The sequence below is a fragment of the Oncorhynchus masou genome, unplaced genomic scaffold, assembly GCF_036934945.1.
Source record: "Oncorhynchus masou masou isolate Uvic2021 unplaced genomic scaffold, UVic_Omas_1.1 unplaced_scaffold_518, whole genome shotgun sequence".
Classification (NCBI taxonomy): Eukaryota; Metazoa; Chordata; class Actinopteri; order Salmoniformes; family Salmonidae; genus Oncorhynchus; species Oncorhynchus masou.
This window is the reverse complement of record NW_027011585.1, coordinates 431166-449983: the sequence shown is the minus strand read 5'-3', so window position 1 is coordinate 449983 and position 18818 is coordinate 431166. Positions and strand designations below refer to the sequence as shown.

At 41.5% G+C, this 18818-nt stretch overlaps 1 protein-coding gene across 1 annotated transcript; it reads right to left on the bottom strand.

The window, feature by feature from the left end:
- Window positions 1-941: 941 nt before the first annotated feature.
- On the bottom strand, window positions 942-6047 carry LOC135535816 (ubiquitin carboxyl-terminal hydrolase 37-like). Its single transcript, XM_064962246.1, has 9 exons — window positions 5950-6047; window positions 5539-5670; window positions 4784-4916; window positions 4538-4674; window positions 4256-4355; window positions 4047-4126; window positions 3602-3852; window positions 3071-3152; window positions 942-2082 (listed from the first exon to the last, which is right to left on the bottom strand). The coding sequence occupies exons 1-9, from the start codon at window positions 6045-6047 to the stop codon at window positions 2046-2048; spliced, it is 1050 nt and encodes a 349-aa protein (XP_064818318.1). The 3' UTR covers window positions 942-2045.
- Window positions 6048-18818: the final 12771 nt, after the last annotated feature.

Sequence of the window (18818 nt, the reverse complement as noted above, 5' to 3'; positions counted from 1 at the left end):
GGGCAGAACGACAGATTTGTACCTTGTCAGCTTGGGGGTTTGAACTTGCAACCTTTCGGTTACTAGTCCAACGCTCTAACCACTAGGCTTCCCTGCCGCCCCGAGGGCATGTCTTGGGGTTATGATATAAAATGCTAAACTCCCCTATTATTGGTAATGGTGAGAGGTTAGCATGTCTTGGGTGTATGATATAAAATGCTAACCTCCCCTACTATTGGTAATGGTGAGAGGTTAGTATGTCTTGGGGGTATGATATAAAATGCTAACCTTCCCTATTATTGGTAATGGTGAGAGGTTAGCATGTCTTGTGGGTATGATATAAAATGCTAACCTTCCCTATTATTGGTAATGGTGAGAGGTTAGCATGTCTTGGGGGTATGATATAAAATGCTAACCTTCCCTATTATTGGTAATGGTGAGAGGTTAGCATGTCTTGGGGGTATGATATAGAATGCTAACCTCCCCTATTATTCGTAATGGTGAGAGGTTAGCATGTCTTGGGGGTATGATATAAAATGCTAACCTTCCCTATTATTGGTAATGGTGAAAGGTTAGCATGTCTTGGGGGTATGATATAGAATGCTAACCTTCCCTATTATTGGTAATGGTGAGAGGTTAGCATGTCTTGGGGGTATGATATAGAATGCTAACCTCCCCTATTATTGGTAATGGTGAGAGGTTAGCATGTCTTGGGGGTATGATATAAAATGCTAACCTTCCCTATTATTGGTAATGGTGAGAGGTTAGCATGTCTTGGGTGTGTGATCCTCTGTAACTTTCTCACTCAACATTATTTACTATTCAGTAAATTAAAGGTGACATTCTGTACAGTCACCCCATATGAAACATTTGATCTCCAATCCAAAACGCTGGCGTATAGAGCCAAATGAAAAGTTGTAGCTTCACTGTCCAAATAAATACGTAAGGGAGTGTACGTGAGATAAGAAAAGACAGAGTGTCACGTCACACAGCCTTTAATAGTGACAGGTCACAATGGTACAGTAAGGGTGTGGCGTCATTGTAAACATCGTTGATATTAAGCATCTCAATCACATCACGATAAAGGGAAGGAGTTCCCATAGGTCGTTTGGTGACCCGTTACTCTACTCACAGAACCAAGGTCACATCCGTAGCCCAGCATTTTCATGTCTGTATTTATTCAAATGGAATACAACTGGAGAGTAACTTCAAAAGATACTCATAGCACCTCTGAATCTTTATGTGACATTCCTCCTCCAGACCTGATTGGTGTTAGAAGGCTCCATTACAGCTGCTTCCCTTTGTCACGTTTCCTGTTAGGACCGGCCTGAATCCCAGACCATAAATCTTCCTGAGTTAAAGAGTTACAACGGTCAACAGAATCATCTTAAATGGGATTTTCTTACATTTGCTTGTCTTTATTAATATTGCAGGTCATCCGGTGTGACCATGCTGAATAAGAGGTTAGACACCACAGTGTATTTCACAACAGGAGGATTTCAAACCAAACCAAATAGAAGGGAAGTTATACCCTCTAAATAATCACACTCTCTGTCCACCACATCTACATGTGTACTACATTTAGTGTGTATACTTTATACATTAGGTGAAGTAGTCAAGACAAGGGCAGGTATTGATGACATAAGCTACTGAAAGAATGTTCATGCTAGTGTTGAAGAGCAGCATGATTGAAGTTGGGCTGAATGCTGCACCTGTTGAGGCAGGTCTGAGGGTGTTGGGGCTGGGTCATGTTCTGCCCATGTTGAGACTGGGCCTGGTTCTTCCCATGTTGAGGCTGGGCTGGGTGTGATGATGTTGGGCCCAGTGCTGCCCCTGTTATGGCTGGGCTCGGGGTTTTTGATGTTGGGCCAAATGCTACCCCTTTCGAGGCAGGTGTGTGAGGGTTGAGGCTGGGCTGGGGGTTTTGAGACTGGGCCTGGTACTACCCCTGTTGAGGCTGGGCTGGGGGTTTGAGGCTGGGCCTGGTACTACCCCTGTTGAGTCAGGTCTGAGTGCTGGTCCAGGTGCTGCCCCTGTTTAGGCTGGGGCTGATGCTGGTGGCCCTGTTAGGCCCTGTGTGCTGGGGCCTCCCGCTCTCTTGCCCTGTAGGGTGAAAGGAACCGTACACATAAATAGCAACACAAGAATATAGATGGTGAGAGTGAGCAGTACCTGAACATATAGAAGAGCATGTAGGCACTCCGGGCTCTGGTCCTCAGCACAGTGGCTTCATTGGACATTGACACCTGGCTGTCGTTACAGCAGAACCAGTTTCCACTGGCATGCAATATGTCACTAATGTAGTGCCCTGTGGAACAAGGAAGACAGACTAGAGGTCAAGGGTCAGGCTATTGTGGGTAATAGAGTGTTTTGTAACAGTTAAACAGTTCATTTGGGAGGTATTTTATCTGTTACATGTGTCAAGTTTTGAAATCAGAGATAAACAAATACACATAACATATAATTAGGCATGCCTCTCCATTCTTTTGAATTAAATTGAGCAAACTCTAAACATATTGCAGTGCTTGTTGGGATGACACTTCACTGAAGCCTGAAGCCTTGCTCGCTTGGCCGAAATGGCTGTTGAAATGTCTAATTATCCCCTAAAACTGGGTTCCACAAATGGCGGCCCGCGGGACAAATTTGGCCCAAGGATGATTTTATTTGGCCCCCTATGTTTTCTAACCAAATAAAACGTAATTGTTAAAAGACTGTAAAAACACCAGCAAATCAGCTCCAAGTGATTTTCATTTTGGAAATCTGTTTCAAAGTATTCCCACGCACAATAAAGAGATATATATGTGGTTGTACACAAATGTAAGCAAGGTTTGAAATTAGTCAAATATTATATCTGTTTGGCCTTCCTACGGTATATTTGCAGTCTACAAATTTTAGAGAAAAAAATGGTTGATGATCCCTGGCCTTCACCCTCGATACTTTTCACTCCCTCAGCTTCGGGATGCTTGTGTATTCGGCAGAGGCACATGTGAACATGCAAATTGAGATCCAAGGAGAAGGGAGTGATTTGGAATTCAGCTGATGTCATATGTATTGTGCATCTGCATGTGTGTGTTTGATGGTATTTACTTACCGGAGTTTGCGGAGCCTCCCAAATGAGAGACGACGCCAGTCAGCTGGTAGTAACCATTCACTGACTGCACTGGCTTCTGCTTCTGTCAGAAAACACATGTGATCATAGGATTCTCATTTCCTCTACAGTCCACCACACTGTCTACAGTCTACTACAGTACTAGTCTATTACAGGAGGTCTACTACATTGTGTACTCCTCATAACTATCTCAGTGTTCTGTCATAACTTATTTTTCACTGCGTTCACTCTCTCTCTCTATCTCTCTCTCTCTTCTCACCACTGAGGCTGTCAGCAACACTTTCCCTGGTTCCTGCTCATTTGAATCTGAGGGGTCAAATATACATATCAAGAGCTGTGAAAACGTGGTCACTTGTCTGAATTGCTCTGGACTAAATCAGCTCCCATACATCACTAAAGATGTCTTAGAAACATTTTAAATTGCAGCTAGATTCTCTGTCATCTGGACCGTTTTGGGAGTGGGTGGTTTGTGTGATGTTGGAGCAAGAATAGTGTTATGGTGCCATGACCTACCTGAACAGAAGAGGGCGCTGTCTTTGGTCTCTCCAGGTGGGCTGGAGACTTGGCTGGCGAGGGTCTGGGGGATGGACCCCTGGATGCTGGGGGCCTGGCTGGTGAGGGCCTGTGGGCTGGCACTGTGCAGGTGTGGCACCATGTCCCCACAGAGGGTGGAGAGCCTCAGCTCCGAAGGAAACAAAAGAGGAGCCTCCAGCTTCTCCAACCCCCCAGGTCCTCCAAACCTCTTCAGATGCAGAACCAGCACACTGCCCAGAAACAGAGAGGAAGAGAGATGAACAGACAGACAATGAAACCAGTCAACAACATAACAGATGAGTGAAATGTGTTTGGCGGTGCACACCTCTAAGTCCTACAACCTGCTCAGGAAGGTAACTACTCCTAAAGGCTCAGGACATTAAACACTGCTAGTACTATGAGAGGTTATAAAGGGACAACTCACAGAGGCAGTGTGTGGAACTGCTCCACCTTTGAGGCGTGGAGGCCTTTACAGCCCTCACATGTGAATTCAACCTTTTCACTCTGGTTAGAAACAAAAGCATTACATATTGAATGATACCACTACAATAATAAGATAGCGTATTCTGAGGCAGTGGGCAGCTTGCCCTGGGTGTTAGTCTCTACATGCAGGGCTGAGCCCTAAGTGCTGACTTTGAAAGTGAGTGCCAGGCTGCTCAGCAAGGTGCGCTCAGGGCTGAAGTCCAATGAGAGGTGGTTGTAGTCCTCTCTGGTAGACGACTCGCGCCCACAGCTTCAGAAGCAGGACAAAGAGAAGAAAAATGCAACAAGTCTATTTCTGTTTCAGGTCTCTGCAATGTTTCTGTTATGCCATGTGTTTTGTAATATTAATATATACTGTATATATATATATATATATATATATAGAAAGAGAATGTTCTCAGTAGATACATTACAACAAATGGGAGCTCTTACCTGGTACATGTGCGCACCGACACAAGTTGGAACTCCAGCTGGGAAACAGGGCAGGTATAGTTCATCCCGAGTGTCTTCAGAATCATGCCCTCCTCCTTCAGCTGGCACAGCATATCCACAAGTAACTCGTGTGCGTCCTATGATGAGGAAGAGAAAGAAACACACCAAGATAAAAGCAAATTAAAAAGAGAAAATGAACCCTTGCAAGCAGAGCACTCGTACACAAGAGAGTAGTGCCTCAGTTACCTGTTGCGTGTCCCCCAGATACTTCAAATCGTATCCCGACAAGGAGTACTTGACCTTCCACATGAGGTCTGCTTTTGAGGCCTGGTTTGCCACACTGTCAGGTCGACCCGAACGGTGCACATCAGACAGACACCTGTAGGGGAGACAGAGAGTAAGTTAGCAGCTGACTGGATGGAGTCAACCTACTGGCTTACGCCTGAAGAGGCAGATGAGTAAATACAAATATGTTTTATCTAGTGGCACCCCATCATTAGAAATGTTTCATTCGATTTGATGCAATTTCACCTTTGAGGACGGACAATGAAGCCAAACAACAAAAAAGTATTGTTTATTCTCCTAAGATATTTGGTTTGGATACTGCTCTCAATTCCAGAGCATTTTAAAAAACTACCAAATTTCCCACGGTAAGGTGGAATGTTCAGTCAATGAGCATTATGGGTCATGTAGTCATTCTACACTTTCCAAATTGGCCTACAAAATGCCTACATCATAATCAGTGTGTCATTGTTGTTCCTCTTGGTTATGAAGATTCCAAAAACAAAAATAAACTGGAAAATAAACCATAAATACAATACACAGCAAAATATGAAGTGGTTAAGGTTAGGAAAAGGGTTAGGATTAGTGAAAGTGCTATCTTAACCTGCTACGACAATCCCTTTCTGTAGAAGTGGCGTGAAAAGAGTGTCCCTTCTATAATTTATGACCACAATTAATGGGTGTGTGGGGTGAGTGTCTGCTTTTGAGCCTTCCCTTACCTGAGCAGGTTGGAGAAGGGGGAGGAGCTCCAGAGTTGTTCCTGGTTCAGGATTTCCTTTGAGAATGATGGCAGGACCAGGAGGCATTGCAGGGTGGCGTTAAGGAAGCAAGTGTTGCCAATGTTAGGCAACCTGTGAAGAAGAAGCAGTCATCAGTACACACATAGAGATGAATCATAACCTTCATATCTCTATAAAGTGATGATAATGGCAAGGGATACGGGATACATTATATTTAACACAAAGAAGTGGATGTCCTTTAGACCAAGATTGACATAATTCATGGGTTTATAAATATCTATTAAAACGGACATGCTCGATAGTAAGCCCTATCCCCATAGTATATCAGACACTGATCTCTAAACAATAAAGAACTTATATTCAATGCATTTGCAGTGTATTGTGGTTTACCCAAGAAGTTCCATGTTGACCAGTGCCACCCGTTCTCCTCTGGCCCCCTGGGTCTCTTCTGGCCCTCTGGTGGCTGAGCTGGCCCTGGGAAGAGTCATGCTTCTGGTGGCTGAGCAGGCCCTGGGAAGAGTCATGCTTCTGGTGGCTGAGCTGGCCCTGGGAAGAGTCATGCTTCTGGTGGCTGAGCTGGCCCTGGGAAGAGTCATGCTTCTGGTGGCTGAGCTGGCACTGGGAAGAGTCATGCTTCTGGTGGCTGAGCTGGCCCTGGGAAGAGTCATGCTTCTGGTGGCTGAGACTGGTCTCTGGGGCATTGGACTTGAGTGTTCCTGAAGAGACAGAGGTCTGGAGGAAGGAGAGAAACAGGTCTAACGCCTCCAACACAGATATTATCACTCTACACAGTCTCTCTATTAAATACTGTACTCTACTATAAACACAGCTGAGTAGTTATGCATGTACTGCTGTCCATATAAATGCAGTGTACCAAGTAGACCAGGCCAATAGGTTAGTACTCTCTTTATCCACTAGATGTAGACAGAAGAGGCTCAAACTACAGTTTCAGGAAAATAACTGTCTGGGACTGTGTTTATCAAGGGTCTCCGACTTGAAGTCTGATCTAGGACCAGTTTTGCATTTTAGATCATAGATCAATGAATCAGATTATTATGGACAGAGAGGACCTGATCCTAGATTAGCACTCATACTGTTGATTAACACTGGCCTTGGTCCGGTAGCACCAAACCCAACTCTCCAATGAGACTCTCGGATGGCACTGTACTTCATGTTTGGATTACCTGACTGTTGTGCCCTCCTGACTGGTGTCTCCATGACGGTCCAGAGGGTTGGTAGGAGAGGGAGAACAAGGGTGGGACACCACTGGACAGGATTTCACTGGGGAAGGGTTTTTGGCAGGTGACCGGGGTACAGAGGGTTGTTCAGCAGGAGAGCAAGGCTGAGAGGCACATTTAACAGGAGAGGGAGGTGGATGGAGGGAGGAGAGTTGGTCAGAGGGTGAGGGGTCAGAGGTAGCGGAGCCATTCCGTTCAGAACGGTCAGATGGAATTGGAGAGGGGGATGAAGTGCCCCTCTCCTTCTTCTTTCTTGTCTTCTGCTCCACATCAACTGAATTTGCTTTCTGACGTTTTTTCTGTTGACAAGAAAATGTGATAGTGCTAAATACTTCCCCCCAGATCCCCAGCCAATGGAAGAGGGGGGTCATAAGAGTAGGAAGAGGATGGCCTAAATGGAGAATCATAGGAATCTATCCTAAACCTCAAATAACACAGTATAGACAGGTTACATTGAGTGACATTTGCAATAGCCGAACTTCACTTTTTACGTATTCGTCAATCAGAATGTCATTTTACTTTTACTCTTCCCACTAGGTTTAAGAGAAAAATACTACTCCAGAATGATAGTAGTTGTTAATTGATTAAATGACCTGATTTCATACCTTTTTGCACCAGCAGAAACAAGCCATGTCGATAACCAATGAAGACTGATACATTTCCTCATTAACCCATTGTTCAAATTGGCTTTAAGACCATTGTGATGTCATCGGTCATGTATGACACCACCATTTGGCAACCCAATCTATTACATTTTAAAATATATTGTTCAATGAACAAATATGTTTTATTGAAGAGCAAAGTTATGCAGTATACATACAATATTGTAGATAATATGCTCCATTGTATTCTTGTTTCTTTTTTTACATTCATTTTTTGTATGTTGTTTCATTAAACGTATGACCACAATAAAGGCATTTTAAGTGCCTTGATCTTCATCTTACAAGTTTTTTGATAGCTTCCATGTTGTGGTTTGGTTATCGGTTTATTTAAATTTAAATGTTTTTTCTCTTATTCACCAGCAGATGGACAAAGGGTTGGTTAAAAGAATGTGAACAGGTGGTAGAGATTTAGCCTAAACCTCAAACAACAATCCAGATTGGTTTGGGACAGTTATCCGTATTCAATCTTGCCCTTAGGGCAGCTCTGTCTCAGGTCTGTTTAGTGCTGTCTTGCCAACTCCTACTAGCTAGAGTCTCAGGTCTGTTTAGTGCTGTCTTGCCAACTCCTACTAGCTAGAGTCCCAGGTCTGTTTAGTGCTGTCTTGCCAACTCCTACTAGCTAGAGTCCCAGGTCTGTTTAGTGCTGTCTTGCCAACTCCTACTAGCTAGAGTCCCAGGTCTGTTTAGTGCTGTCTTGCCAACTCCTACTAGCTAGAGTCCCAGGTCTGTTTAGTGCTGTCTTGCCAACTCCTACTAGCTAGAGTCTCAGGTCTGTTTAGTGCTGTCTTGCCAACTCCTACTAGCTAGAGTCCCAGGTCTGTTTAGTGCTGTCTTGCCAACTCCTACTAGCTAGAGTCCCAGGTCTGTTTAGTGCTGTCTTGCCAACTCCTACTAGCTAGAGTCCCAGGTCTGTTTAGTGCTGTCTTACCAACTCCTCCAGTGGTTCTTTCTTAAAAAGTTGCATCACATTGCAGCACAACTTGCTGGCTGCCGCAGAATTCTATGTCACATTATTTATTATTTAAGTGTCAGACGTTGTTGCCATTAACGCTTGTTAGAGCTAGTTTGACCACCAGAGAGCATCTTTGAGAAACATTTGGCCGTTTTTAACATGAAACTAATCGTTGGATAACAGATCTGCTCTCGGAACTCATTTACACACGTTACTGTGTGTGTTTCGATTCTCTCTCGCACAAACACACACATACACGCTCACCCTCTATAACCACTCGTTATATTTACAGTGGTGATGGACAGCTGGAGGCATTTTGTTGTGAATTCTAAAAACAAGCCAACCTAACTCAGAAACACATTTCACTGGTTGCCATGGTGAATAATCCGATAATAATTGGTTGGACACATGAAAGGAAACAAAGAGTTTACCGGAAACTGAAACTGAAAATACTTGCAGATCAATTCAGATCAACAATTTTCAATAGTAGATCTAATTACATTTAGAGGATTCTAAATTAATATCTAATGGGCTTTTATACAATGATAATGCAGGGATAATAATAAATTAATATATTTGTAGGGGTTGGGCAAATCTGGTTTTAGACTACTTAAGCATTGAATACATTGAAGTTTGCCCATTTTGGCCTTTAGGCTACACTTTACAATAGGACTCATCTCCTACTGCCTGCAACATCTACAGTGGTACAATATAAATATATATTTTTGAATTACTTTTTAAAAATGTATATGTTTATTAAGTTGTCTTGCTTTTCTCAGAGCAGGACAAAAAGGTGCTGAAATAGTTGATCATACGTGGGTAGGCTTTTGCTTCAAATCCTATTGTAACAATTGGATGACATTGGGAGTTCCATTAAGCAACAATTTGTTGCCTTCACTAGCCTACTTTATTCTTAAAATAACTCCAGCACATAAAAGAGAAAGGAGCCTTCATTAATTAAACAATAAAGTGATTTAATTCACAAATGCATTTGACTGTACTTAATATTGTCCATCAACCAGAAAAACACCATGGTTGAAACATGTTATTGGTTTTTTTTTTTTTTGTTTACTATTTGAGAATGTACAAATTTATTTAAGCTACTGTGCAGTCTGACAAGTAAACATAGCCCACAGTAGATAGTAAACATGGCAAAGATGCTTAATTCCTTACATAAGGGAGAGCAGGCCATGTCAAGACTTTCTCAGTGACCTCAAGTACTCATTAAATCTGTCTTGAATGTTTTTTCGGGTTGCATCAGTCTTGGTCACAGTATTAATGATGAACACCTGGAGGTTCACTGGTCAGCCACATTTGCCTCGGGATCCATCCCAGTTGGGGCGGCATGTCGTCTAGTGGTTAGAGCATTGGGCCAGTAACCGGAAGGTTGTTGAATCAATTCCCTGAGCTGACAAGGTAAAAATCTGTTGTTCTGCCCCTGAACAAGGCAGTTAACCCACTGTTCCTAGGACATCATTGTAAATAAGAATTTGTTCTTAAATGACTTGCCTAGTTAAATAAAAAATACAAGTATCTGTTTCTGCAAATAATGAGTGATACTGATTCACGTGCACCTTCATCAGATGAGCAGAATGGTACTGCTCTGCGTCCCCATCGATTGTGGTGTCCTTTGATAGAAATGGTAGATCAATTAAGAATGAAAAGTGACTCCAACACACAAATTCTGCATAATGAAACATGTTTTAAGAATGTAGCAAAACCAACCGCTTTCATGGGAACCATGTGTTTTTACGGAGTGGCCCGTTGTCCAGCCCTTTGTCCACCGATCTCCATGGATGGTTGTCTGCATGGTTGTTTGCTCTGCAAAAACACATTCATGTTTTTAGTACACAAGTATCGATTGTATTAAACAGTATGTCTACACATATATGTTAAGAATATAATTAAACATTTTTATTTGTCTTAGAATAAAAACCTAATCTAACTGCAGTTTCAGTCAGTAATATGCTACTGTCCAGTTACAGCTTCGTCTGACCAAGTGGAAACAAAAAAGAAGATCTTTAATCATTTGTGATTCAGTATATGTTCAGTGGTGGGAGAGACCCTCTGGAGTTGCTGCAGTGTGTCTGGGGCTGCTGTGTGTTCTCCTACTGGCTGGGATCATAGGCCTGTCTGTCTACTGTAAGTTTAGTATGTTTTTACTGAGACTTAAGTAGCCTACTAAATTATACTTACTCATTAATGGTGTTTTAGTTACATGTTTGATTAACTTTCCCTTTTACAGATGGAGTCACTGATCATCACGACTCAACAGAGATAGACCAGCTACAGGACAGCAACAGCCTTCTGACTAAAGAGAGAGACCAGCTACAGACCAGTTACAACACCCTGACTAAAGAGAGAGACCAACTACAGACCCGTTACAACAACTTGACTAAAGAGAGAGACCAGCTACAGACTGAGAAAGTTTTTCTTAGCGAGAGGCTTTCCAATCTCAGTGAGTAAACCTACAGTATTACATTTCCATTATTCGCACACACTTTATCGTGTGTCTGTATTATTTTATACAGTGTGTAAAGATGAAGGAAATTCATGATTTCATCTTGTAGAACAAACCTGTCCTGAATGCTGGCAGAAGTTTGAATCCAGTTGGTACTTCCTGTCTACTGAGACTAAAACCTGGAAGGGGAGCAGAGAGGACTGTCTGGAGAGAGGAGCAGACCTGGTGATCATAAACAGTGATAAGGAACAGGTGAGTGAGTGAGTGAGTGAGTGAGTGAGTGAGTGAGTGAGTGAGTGAGTGAGTGAGTGAGTGAGTGAGTGAGTGAGTGAGTGAGAGAGAGAGAGAGAGAGAGGGGGTGGAGGGGGGGAGAAGCTCTGGGTGTGCAGGCGGTAAATATGATCAAACATATGCGCATAAATATTTATCTTTCTCAACAACAGGAGTTTCTGTTACTGAGGGGACCTGGAGATGGGTGGACAGCACCCCACTGACCAACCCAAGGTAATATACTACTGCTGTAATAACACTGACCAACCCAAGGTAATACACTACTATTATAATAACACTGACCAACCCAAGGTAATATACTACTATTATAATAACACTGACCAACCCAAGGTAATATACTACTGCTATAATAACACTGACCAACCCAAGGTAATACACTACTATTATAATAACACTGACCAACCCAAGGTAATATACTACTGCTATAATAACACTGACCAACCCAAGGTAATACACTACTATTATAATAACACTGACCAACCCAAGGTAATATACTACTGCTATAATAACACTGACCAACCCAAGGTAATATACTACTGCTATAATAACACTGACCAACCCAAGGTAATATACTACTGCTCTAATAACACTGACCACCCCAAGGTAATACACTACTATTATAATAACACTGACCAACCCAAGGTAATATACTACTGCTATAATAACACTGACCAACCCAAGGTAATATACTACTATTATAATAACACTGACCAACCCAAGGTAATATACTACTGCTATAATAACACTGACCAACCAAAGGTAAAACAATACTATTATAATAACACTGACCAACCCAAGGTAATATACTACTGCTATAATAACACTGACCAACCCAAGGTAATACACTACTATTATAATAACACTGACCAACCCAAGGTAATATACTACTATTATAATAACACTGACCAACCCAAGGTAATACACTAATATTATAATAACACTGACCAACCCAAGGTAATATACTACTGTTATAATAACACTGACCAACCCAAGGTAATACACTACTATTATAATAACACTGACCAACCCAAGGTAATACCCTACTATTATAATAACACTGACCAACCCAAGGTAATATACTACTATTATAATAACACTGACCAACCCAAGGTAATACACTACTATTATAATAACACTGACCAACCCAAGGTAATATACTACTATTATAATAACACTGACCAACCCAAGGTAATATACTACTGCTATAATAACACGGGTCAACCCAAGGGTCAATACTGGGGCCCCTCCTGTTCAGCCTGTACATTAATGATCTGCCTTCTGTCTGTACTGGGTCTGAAGTTCAAATGTATGCAGATGATACAGTGATATATGTGCATGCAAAGAGCAAACAACAAGCTGCACAAGAACTTACTACTGTAATGGTCCAGGTTACAAAGTGGCTCAGTGACTCATGTTTGCATCTCAATGTGAAAAAAAACTGTTTGCATGTTCTTCACAAAGAGGGCGACAGATGCTACTGAGCCAGATGTCTATGTGTCAGGGGAGATGCTCCAGGTGGTATCCGATTTTAAGTACCTTGACATCATACTTGATTCCAACCTCTCTTTTAAAAAGCATGTGAAAAAGGTATTTCAAATAACTAAATTCAACCTAGCTAATTTCCGATTTATACAAAATTGTTTGACTACAGAGGTAGCAAAACTGTACTTCAACTCTGTGATACTCCCCCACTTAACATACCGCTTGACTAGTTGGGCCCAAGCTTGCTGTACAACATTAAAACCTATTCAGTCTGTCTACAAACAGGCTCTCAAAGTGCTTGATAGGAAGCCCAATAGCCATCATCATTGTCACATCCTTAGAAAGCATGAGCTCTTGAGTTGGGAAAATCTTGTGCAATACACCGACGCATGTCTTGTATTCAAGATCCTTAATGGCCTGGCTCCCCCTCCACTCAATATTTTTGTTAAACAGAAAACCCAGACATATGGCAGCAGATCCACAAGGTCTGCCATGAGAGGTGACTGTATAGTTCCCCTAAGGAAAAGCACCTTTAGTAAATCTGTATTCTCTGTGAGAGCTTCCCATGTCTGGAATACACTGCCATCAGACACACATAACTGCACCACATATCACACTTTCACAAAATGCTTGAAGACATGGCTAAAGGTCAATCAGATTTGTGAACATGGTCCCTAGCTGTGTGTTGCCGCTTTCCATGTTGTCTGTTGTCTGTAGCTTGTGAGGTGTGGAAACACTTTGTTGCTTTTATGAATTTTGTCTTGCTGCTTTTTGCTCTATGTTGCTCTGTCTGTTAGCTACGTCTTGCTTGTCCTATGTTGCTATGTCTTGTTGTTTTATGTTGCTATTGTCTATATTGTAATTGTTTTTAATAACCTGCCCAGGGACTGCGGGCTGCGCCCAGGGACTGCGGTTGAAAATTAGCCGGCTGGCTAAAACCGGCACTTTTACTGAAACGTTGATTAATGTGCACTGTCCCTGTAAAAATAAAAAATAAACTCAACTCAACCAACTACTTCTCTGATAGAGTCTGGTGTGTCAAATTGGAGGGTCTGCTGTCCGGACCTCTGGCAGTCTCTATGGGGGTTCCACAGGGTTCAATTCTTGGACCGACTATCTTCTCTGTATACATCAATGAGGTTGCTCTTGCTGCTGGTGAGTCTCTGATCCACCTCTACGCAGACGACACCATTCTGTATACTTCTGGCCCTTCTTTTAACAACTCTCCAGGCAAGCTTCAATGCCATACAACTCTCCTTCCGTGGCCTCCAATTGCTCTTAAATACAAGTAAAACTAAATGCATGCTCGCAATTGTAAATGAGAACTCAACTTGCCTACCTGGTTAAATAAAGGTGAGAAAAATTCTTTGACAGTCAGTCTTTGTTGTCAAGTTACATATAAGCACAACATCAAATGCTCATGTTGTCCCCTATATGGTCCCAAAAGAGGGAGGGGAAGTGGATATTTCCAGTGGTTCAACCAGCTGTCACTCAAAAACTCCTCAACCAATCAGGCTGATCAATATCCACTTGGTGTCATCTTGTGGTGAAAGATCTATTGTCTGGACATTATAATGACCCATGTTTGTAGTCCTGGACCTCCTGAACATGTTGATGTATATTTCGGAGTAAACAGAGGGTCCAAATCAGCAGAAAGGTGAAAGGAAGGAGGAGTTCTGGAAACTCCCTGAATTATCTTGGGGCTGTTACATATGATATTTAATATATGTTAACAGCTAGTCTTTGTTCTCCACTTCCACTCTATGATCTATATCTTCCTGGTATGATAGTGTCCTGTCCATCATCACAAATAGCAAGTCCCATTCCCTGGGCAGGAGGACTGTGTTGAGATATACTCTGGACAAGATGACCATGTAGAGACATGGAAAGATTTATATTGTGCTGCAGAAAATGGTTTACCAATAACCACTGTAACAATCTCTCTCACACACACACACACACGCGCACATGCACACAAGCACAGACACAGTATGTAAACTTGTTCTATTTTGTTGTATTAGCATAGCTACAACTACCCACGTCATTTTGTTGATACTTCCCTAGAGTTAACACCTACAGTAGTCACACAGACAGAGACACACAGATGACTCAGAGACAAAGATATCACTAGAAGCAGAGACTTAACATATAGAGGGCTTGTAGTTGACGTATGACGCCTCCTGGTGGCCATGTTGGAAGACCACCACATTAATTCTAGAAGCAGATAGTTAATTTATAGGAGACCTACATAGAAATAAAGACCAGGCATTGTTAAAGATGTCAAAGGTCATACATGCTTAACCAGACATGAACAAGAAGGTCAAGTTTGACAGAGGTGAGATGGAGGAGAAGATTGTGGATATCTACATCAGTGCAGACACCCTGAGAGATGGTGAGACCAGCACCAAGAGAGATGAGAGAGAGACTGCTCCTAATAATGGACCAGGAGACCAGCACTCAAGTGACACACATAAACACACACACACACACACACACACACACACACACACACACACACACACACACACACACACACACACACACACACACACACACACACACACACACACACACACACACACACACACACACACACAAACACTCTCTCTCTCTCAATGTAACAAGGTAAAAGTCTCTTGTTTGTTTCCACAGAGCCTGATAGCTTAGGGAAGAGTCCCTTCCGAGTTGCTGCAGTGTTTCTGGGGCTGCTGTGTGTTCTACTGGCTGGGATCACAGGCCTGTTTGTCTACTGTGAGTTTGTGTCCACGTTAATTGATTATCACATAGTTGTAAGAAGTGCAGGTTACTAAGCCTATTTACCTGACGTTTTACCTAGTAACTGGGAGCTTATACTTTGTAGATAACAGAGTCATCAAAGATTCTGAGGATAAAAGGAAAAACTTGTTCCAGAGTTTATCTCTTTATAAGAGAAACACAACTGCAGAGAGAGACCAGCTACAGACCAGATACAACAACCTGACAGTAGAGAGAGACCAGTTACAGACCAGATACAACAACCTGACTGTAGAGAGAGACCAGTTACAGACCAGATACAACAACCTGACTGTAGAGAGAGACCAGTTACAGACGAGATACAACAACCTGACTGTAGAGAGAGACCAGTTACAGACCAGATACAACAACCTGACTGAAGAGAAAGACCAGTTACAGGCCAGATACAACAACCTGACTGAAGAGAGAGACCAGTTACAGACCAGATACAACAACCTGACTGTAGAGAGAGACCAGATACAGACCAGATACAACAACCTGACTGTAGAGAGAGACCAGTTACAGACCAGATACAACAACCTGACTGAAGAGAGCGACCAGTTACAGTCCAGATACAACAACCTGACTGAAGAGAGAGACCAGGTACAGACCAGATACAACAACCTGACTGAAGAGAGAGACCAGCTACAGACCAGATACAACAACCTGATTAAAGAGAGACTAGTTACAGACCAGATACAACAACCTGATTAAAGAGAGAGACCAGTTACAGAACAGATACAACAACCTGACTGAAGAGAGACCAGTTACAGACCAGATACAACAACCTGACAACCTGATGATATGTTACTGTACAACCTGACTAAAGAGACCAGATACAACAACTTGACTAAAGAGGGAGACCAGTTACAGACCAGATACAACAACCTGACTAAAGAGTGAGACCAGCTACAGACCAGATACAACAACCTGACTAGTGAGAGACCAGTTACAGACCAGATACAACAACCTGACTGAAGAGAGAGACCAGCTACAGACCAGATAGAACAACCCGACTAAAGAAAGAGACCAGTTACAACAACCTGACTAAAGAGAGAGACCAGCAACAGACCAGATACAACGACCTGAATAAAGAGACCAGCTACAACATCCTGAATAACAAAGCGTTTTGTGATAGGTGAGATATAAACTGTGATACATTAGAAGTAAAATCAAAAGTCATTGTATGTACTGTATATCAATGGGTTTATGAGTATGAAGATACTGGCTATGTTTCTCAATGTGTAATCCTTTGCTCTACAACAGAGCAGCATTTTCAAAAGGTATGGAGAAACTTGGAGAAAGGAGTCAGTTAGAAAGGTAATCATACAGTAGATATTACCATTAGGAGACAGTTAGAAAGGTAATCATACAGTAGATATTACCATTAGGAGACAGTTAGAAAGGTAATTATACAGTAGATATTACCATTAGGAGACAGTTAGAAAGGTAATCATACAGTAGATATTACCATTAGGAGACAGTTAGAAAGGTAATAATACAGTAGATATTACCATTAGGAGTCAGAGAGAAAGGTAATCATACAGTAGATATTACCATTAGGAGTCAGTTAGAAAGGTAATCATACAGTAGATATTACCATTAGGAGACAGTTAGAAAGGTAATTATACAGTAGATATTACCATTAGGAGACAGTTAGAAAGGTAATCATACAGTAGATATTACCATAAGTCGCTCTGGATAAGAGCGTCTGCTAAATGACTTAAATGTAAATGTAAAATTAGGAGACAGTTAGAAAGGTAATAATACAGTAGATATTACCATTAGGAGTCAGAGAGAAAGGTAATCATACAGTAGATATTACCATTAGGAGACAGTCAGAAAGGTAATCATACAGTAGATATTACCATTAGGAGTCAGTTAGAAAGGTAATCATACAGTAGATATTACCATTAGGAGACAGTTAGAAAGGTAATCATACAGTAGATATTACCATTAGGAGTCAGTTAGAAAGGTAATCATACAGTAGATATTACCATTAGGAGTCAGTTAGAAAGGTAATCATACAGTAGATATTACCATTAGGAGACAGTTAGAAAGGTAATCATACAATAGATATTACCATTAGGAGTCAGTTAGAAAGGTAATCATACAGTAGATATTACCATTAGGAGACAGTTAGAAAGGTAATCATACAGTAGATATTACCATTAGGAGTCAGTTAGAAAGGTAATCATACAGTAGATATTACCATTAGGAGTCAGTTAGAAAGGTAATCATACAGTAGATATTACCATTAGGAGACAGTTAGAAAGGTAATCATACAGTAGATATTACCATTAGGAGTCAGTTAGAAAGGTAATCATACAGTAGATATTACCATTAGGAGTCAGTTAGAAAGGTAATCATACAGTAGATATTACCATTAGGAGACAGTTAGAAAGGTAATCATACAGTAGATATTACCATTAGGAGTCAGTTAGGTAGGTAATCATACAGTAGATATTACCATTAGGAGTCAGTTAGGTAGGTAATCATACAGTAGATATTACCATTAGGAGACAGTTATAAAGGTAATCATACAGTAGATATTACCATTAGGAGACAGTTAGGTAGGTAATCATCCTGTCACGTTCGTTATAAGGATCTGACCAAGGTGCAGCTTGGTATGCGTACATTCTTCTTTATTTAAAGAATGAATACTGAACAAAATAACAAAATGAAACATGAAGCTATACAAACGAGTGCTGACAGGCAACTACACATAGACAAGATCCAACAACAGAAAGTGGGAAACAGGGCGACCTAAATATGATCCCCAATCAGAGACAACGATAAACAGCTGCCCCTGATTTGGAACCATATCAGGCCAACATAGAAATACAAAACCCTTAGACCTACAACTACCCTAGACATACAAAGCCTAGACATGCAACACTAGAGTACCCGCCCTAGTCACACCCTGAACTAACCAAAATATAAAGAAAACAGAGATATCTAAGGTCAGGGGGTGACACATACAGTAGATATTACCATTAGGAGTCTATGTATATTATCACATTAAGGCTGGTGGGAGTCATGTATTATATTATCACACTAAGACTGGTGGGAGTCATGTATTATATTATCACACTAAGACTGGTGGGAGTCATATCATGTATTATATTATCACACTAAGGCTGGTGGGAGTCATATAATGTATTATTTTATCAAACTAAGACTGGTGGGAGTCATATCATGGTGGGAGTATTATATTACCAGGTTAGCATGTCTTCGGGGTATGATATAAAATGCCAACCTCCACTATTATTGGTAATGGTGAGAGGTTAGCATGTCTTGGGGGTATGATATAAAATGCTGACCTCCACTATTATTGGTAATGGTGAGAGGTTAGCATGTCTTGGGGGTATGATATAAAATGCTAACCTCCCCTATTATTG

Excerpts from the sequence above, each read along its gene's own strand:
- LOC135535816 (XM_064962246.1), bottom strand. The coding sequence starts at position 6,047 with ATGACTCTTCCCAGGGCCAGCTCAGCCACCAGAGGGCCAGAAGAGACC. Across the intron at positions 5,671-5,949 it reads GTCAACATGGAACTTCTTGG|GTTGCCTAACATTGGCAACA; the intron begins GTAAACCACAAT and ends TCTTCTTCACAG. Across the intron at positions 4,675-4,783 it reads ATCTGGGGGACACGCAACAG|GACGCACACGAGTTACTTGT; the intron begins GTAACTGAGGCA and ends TCCTCATCATAG.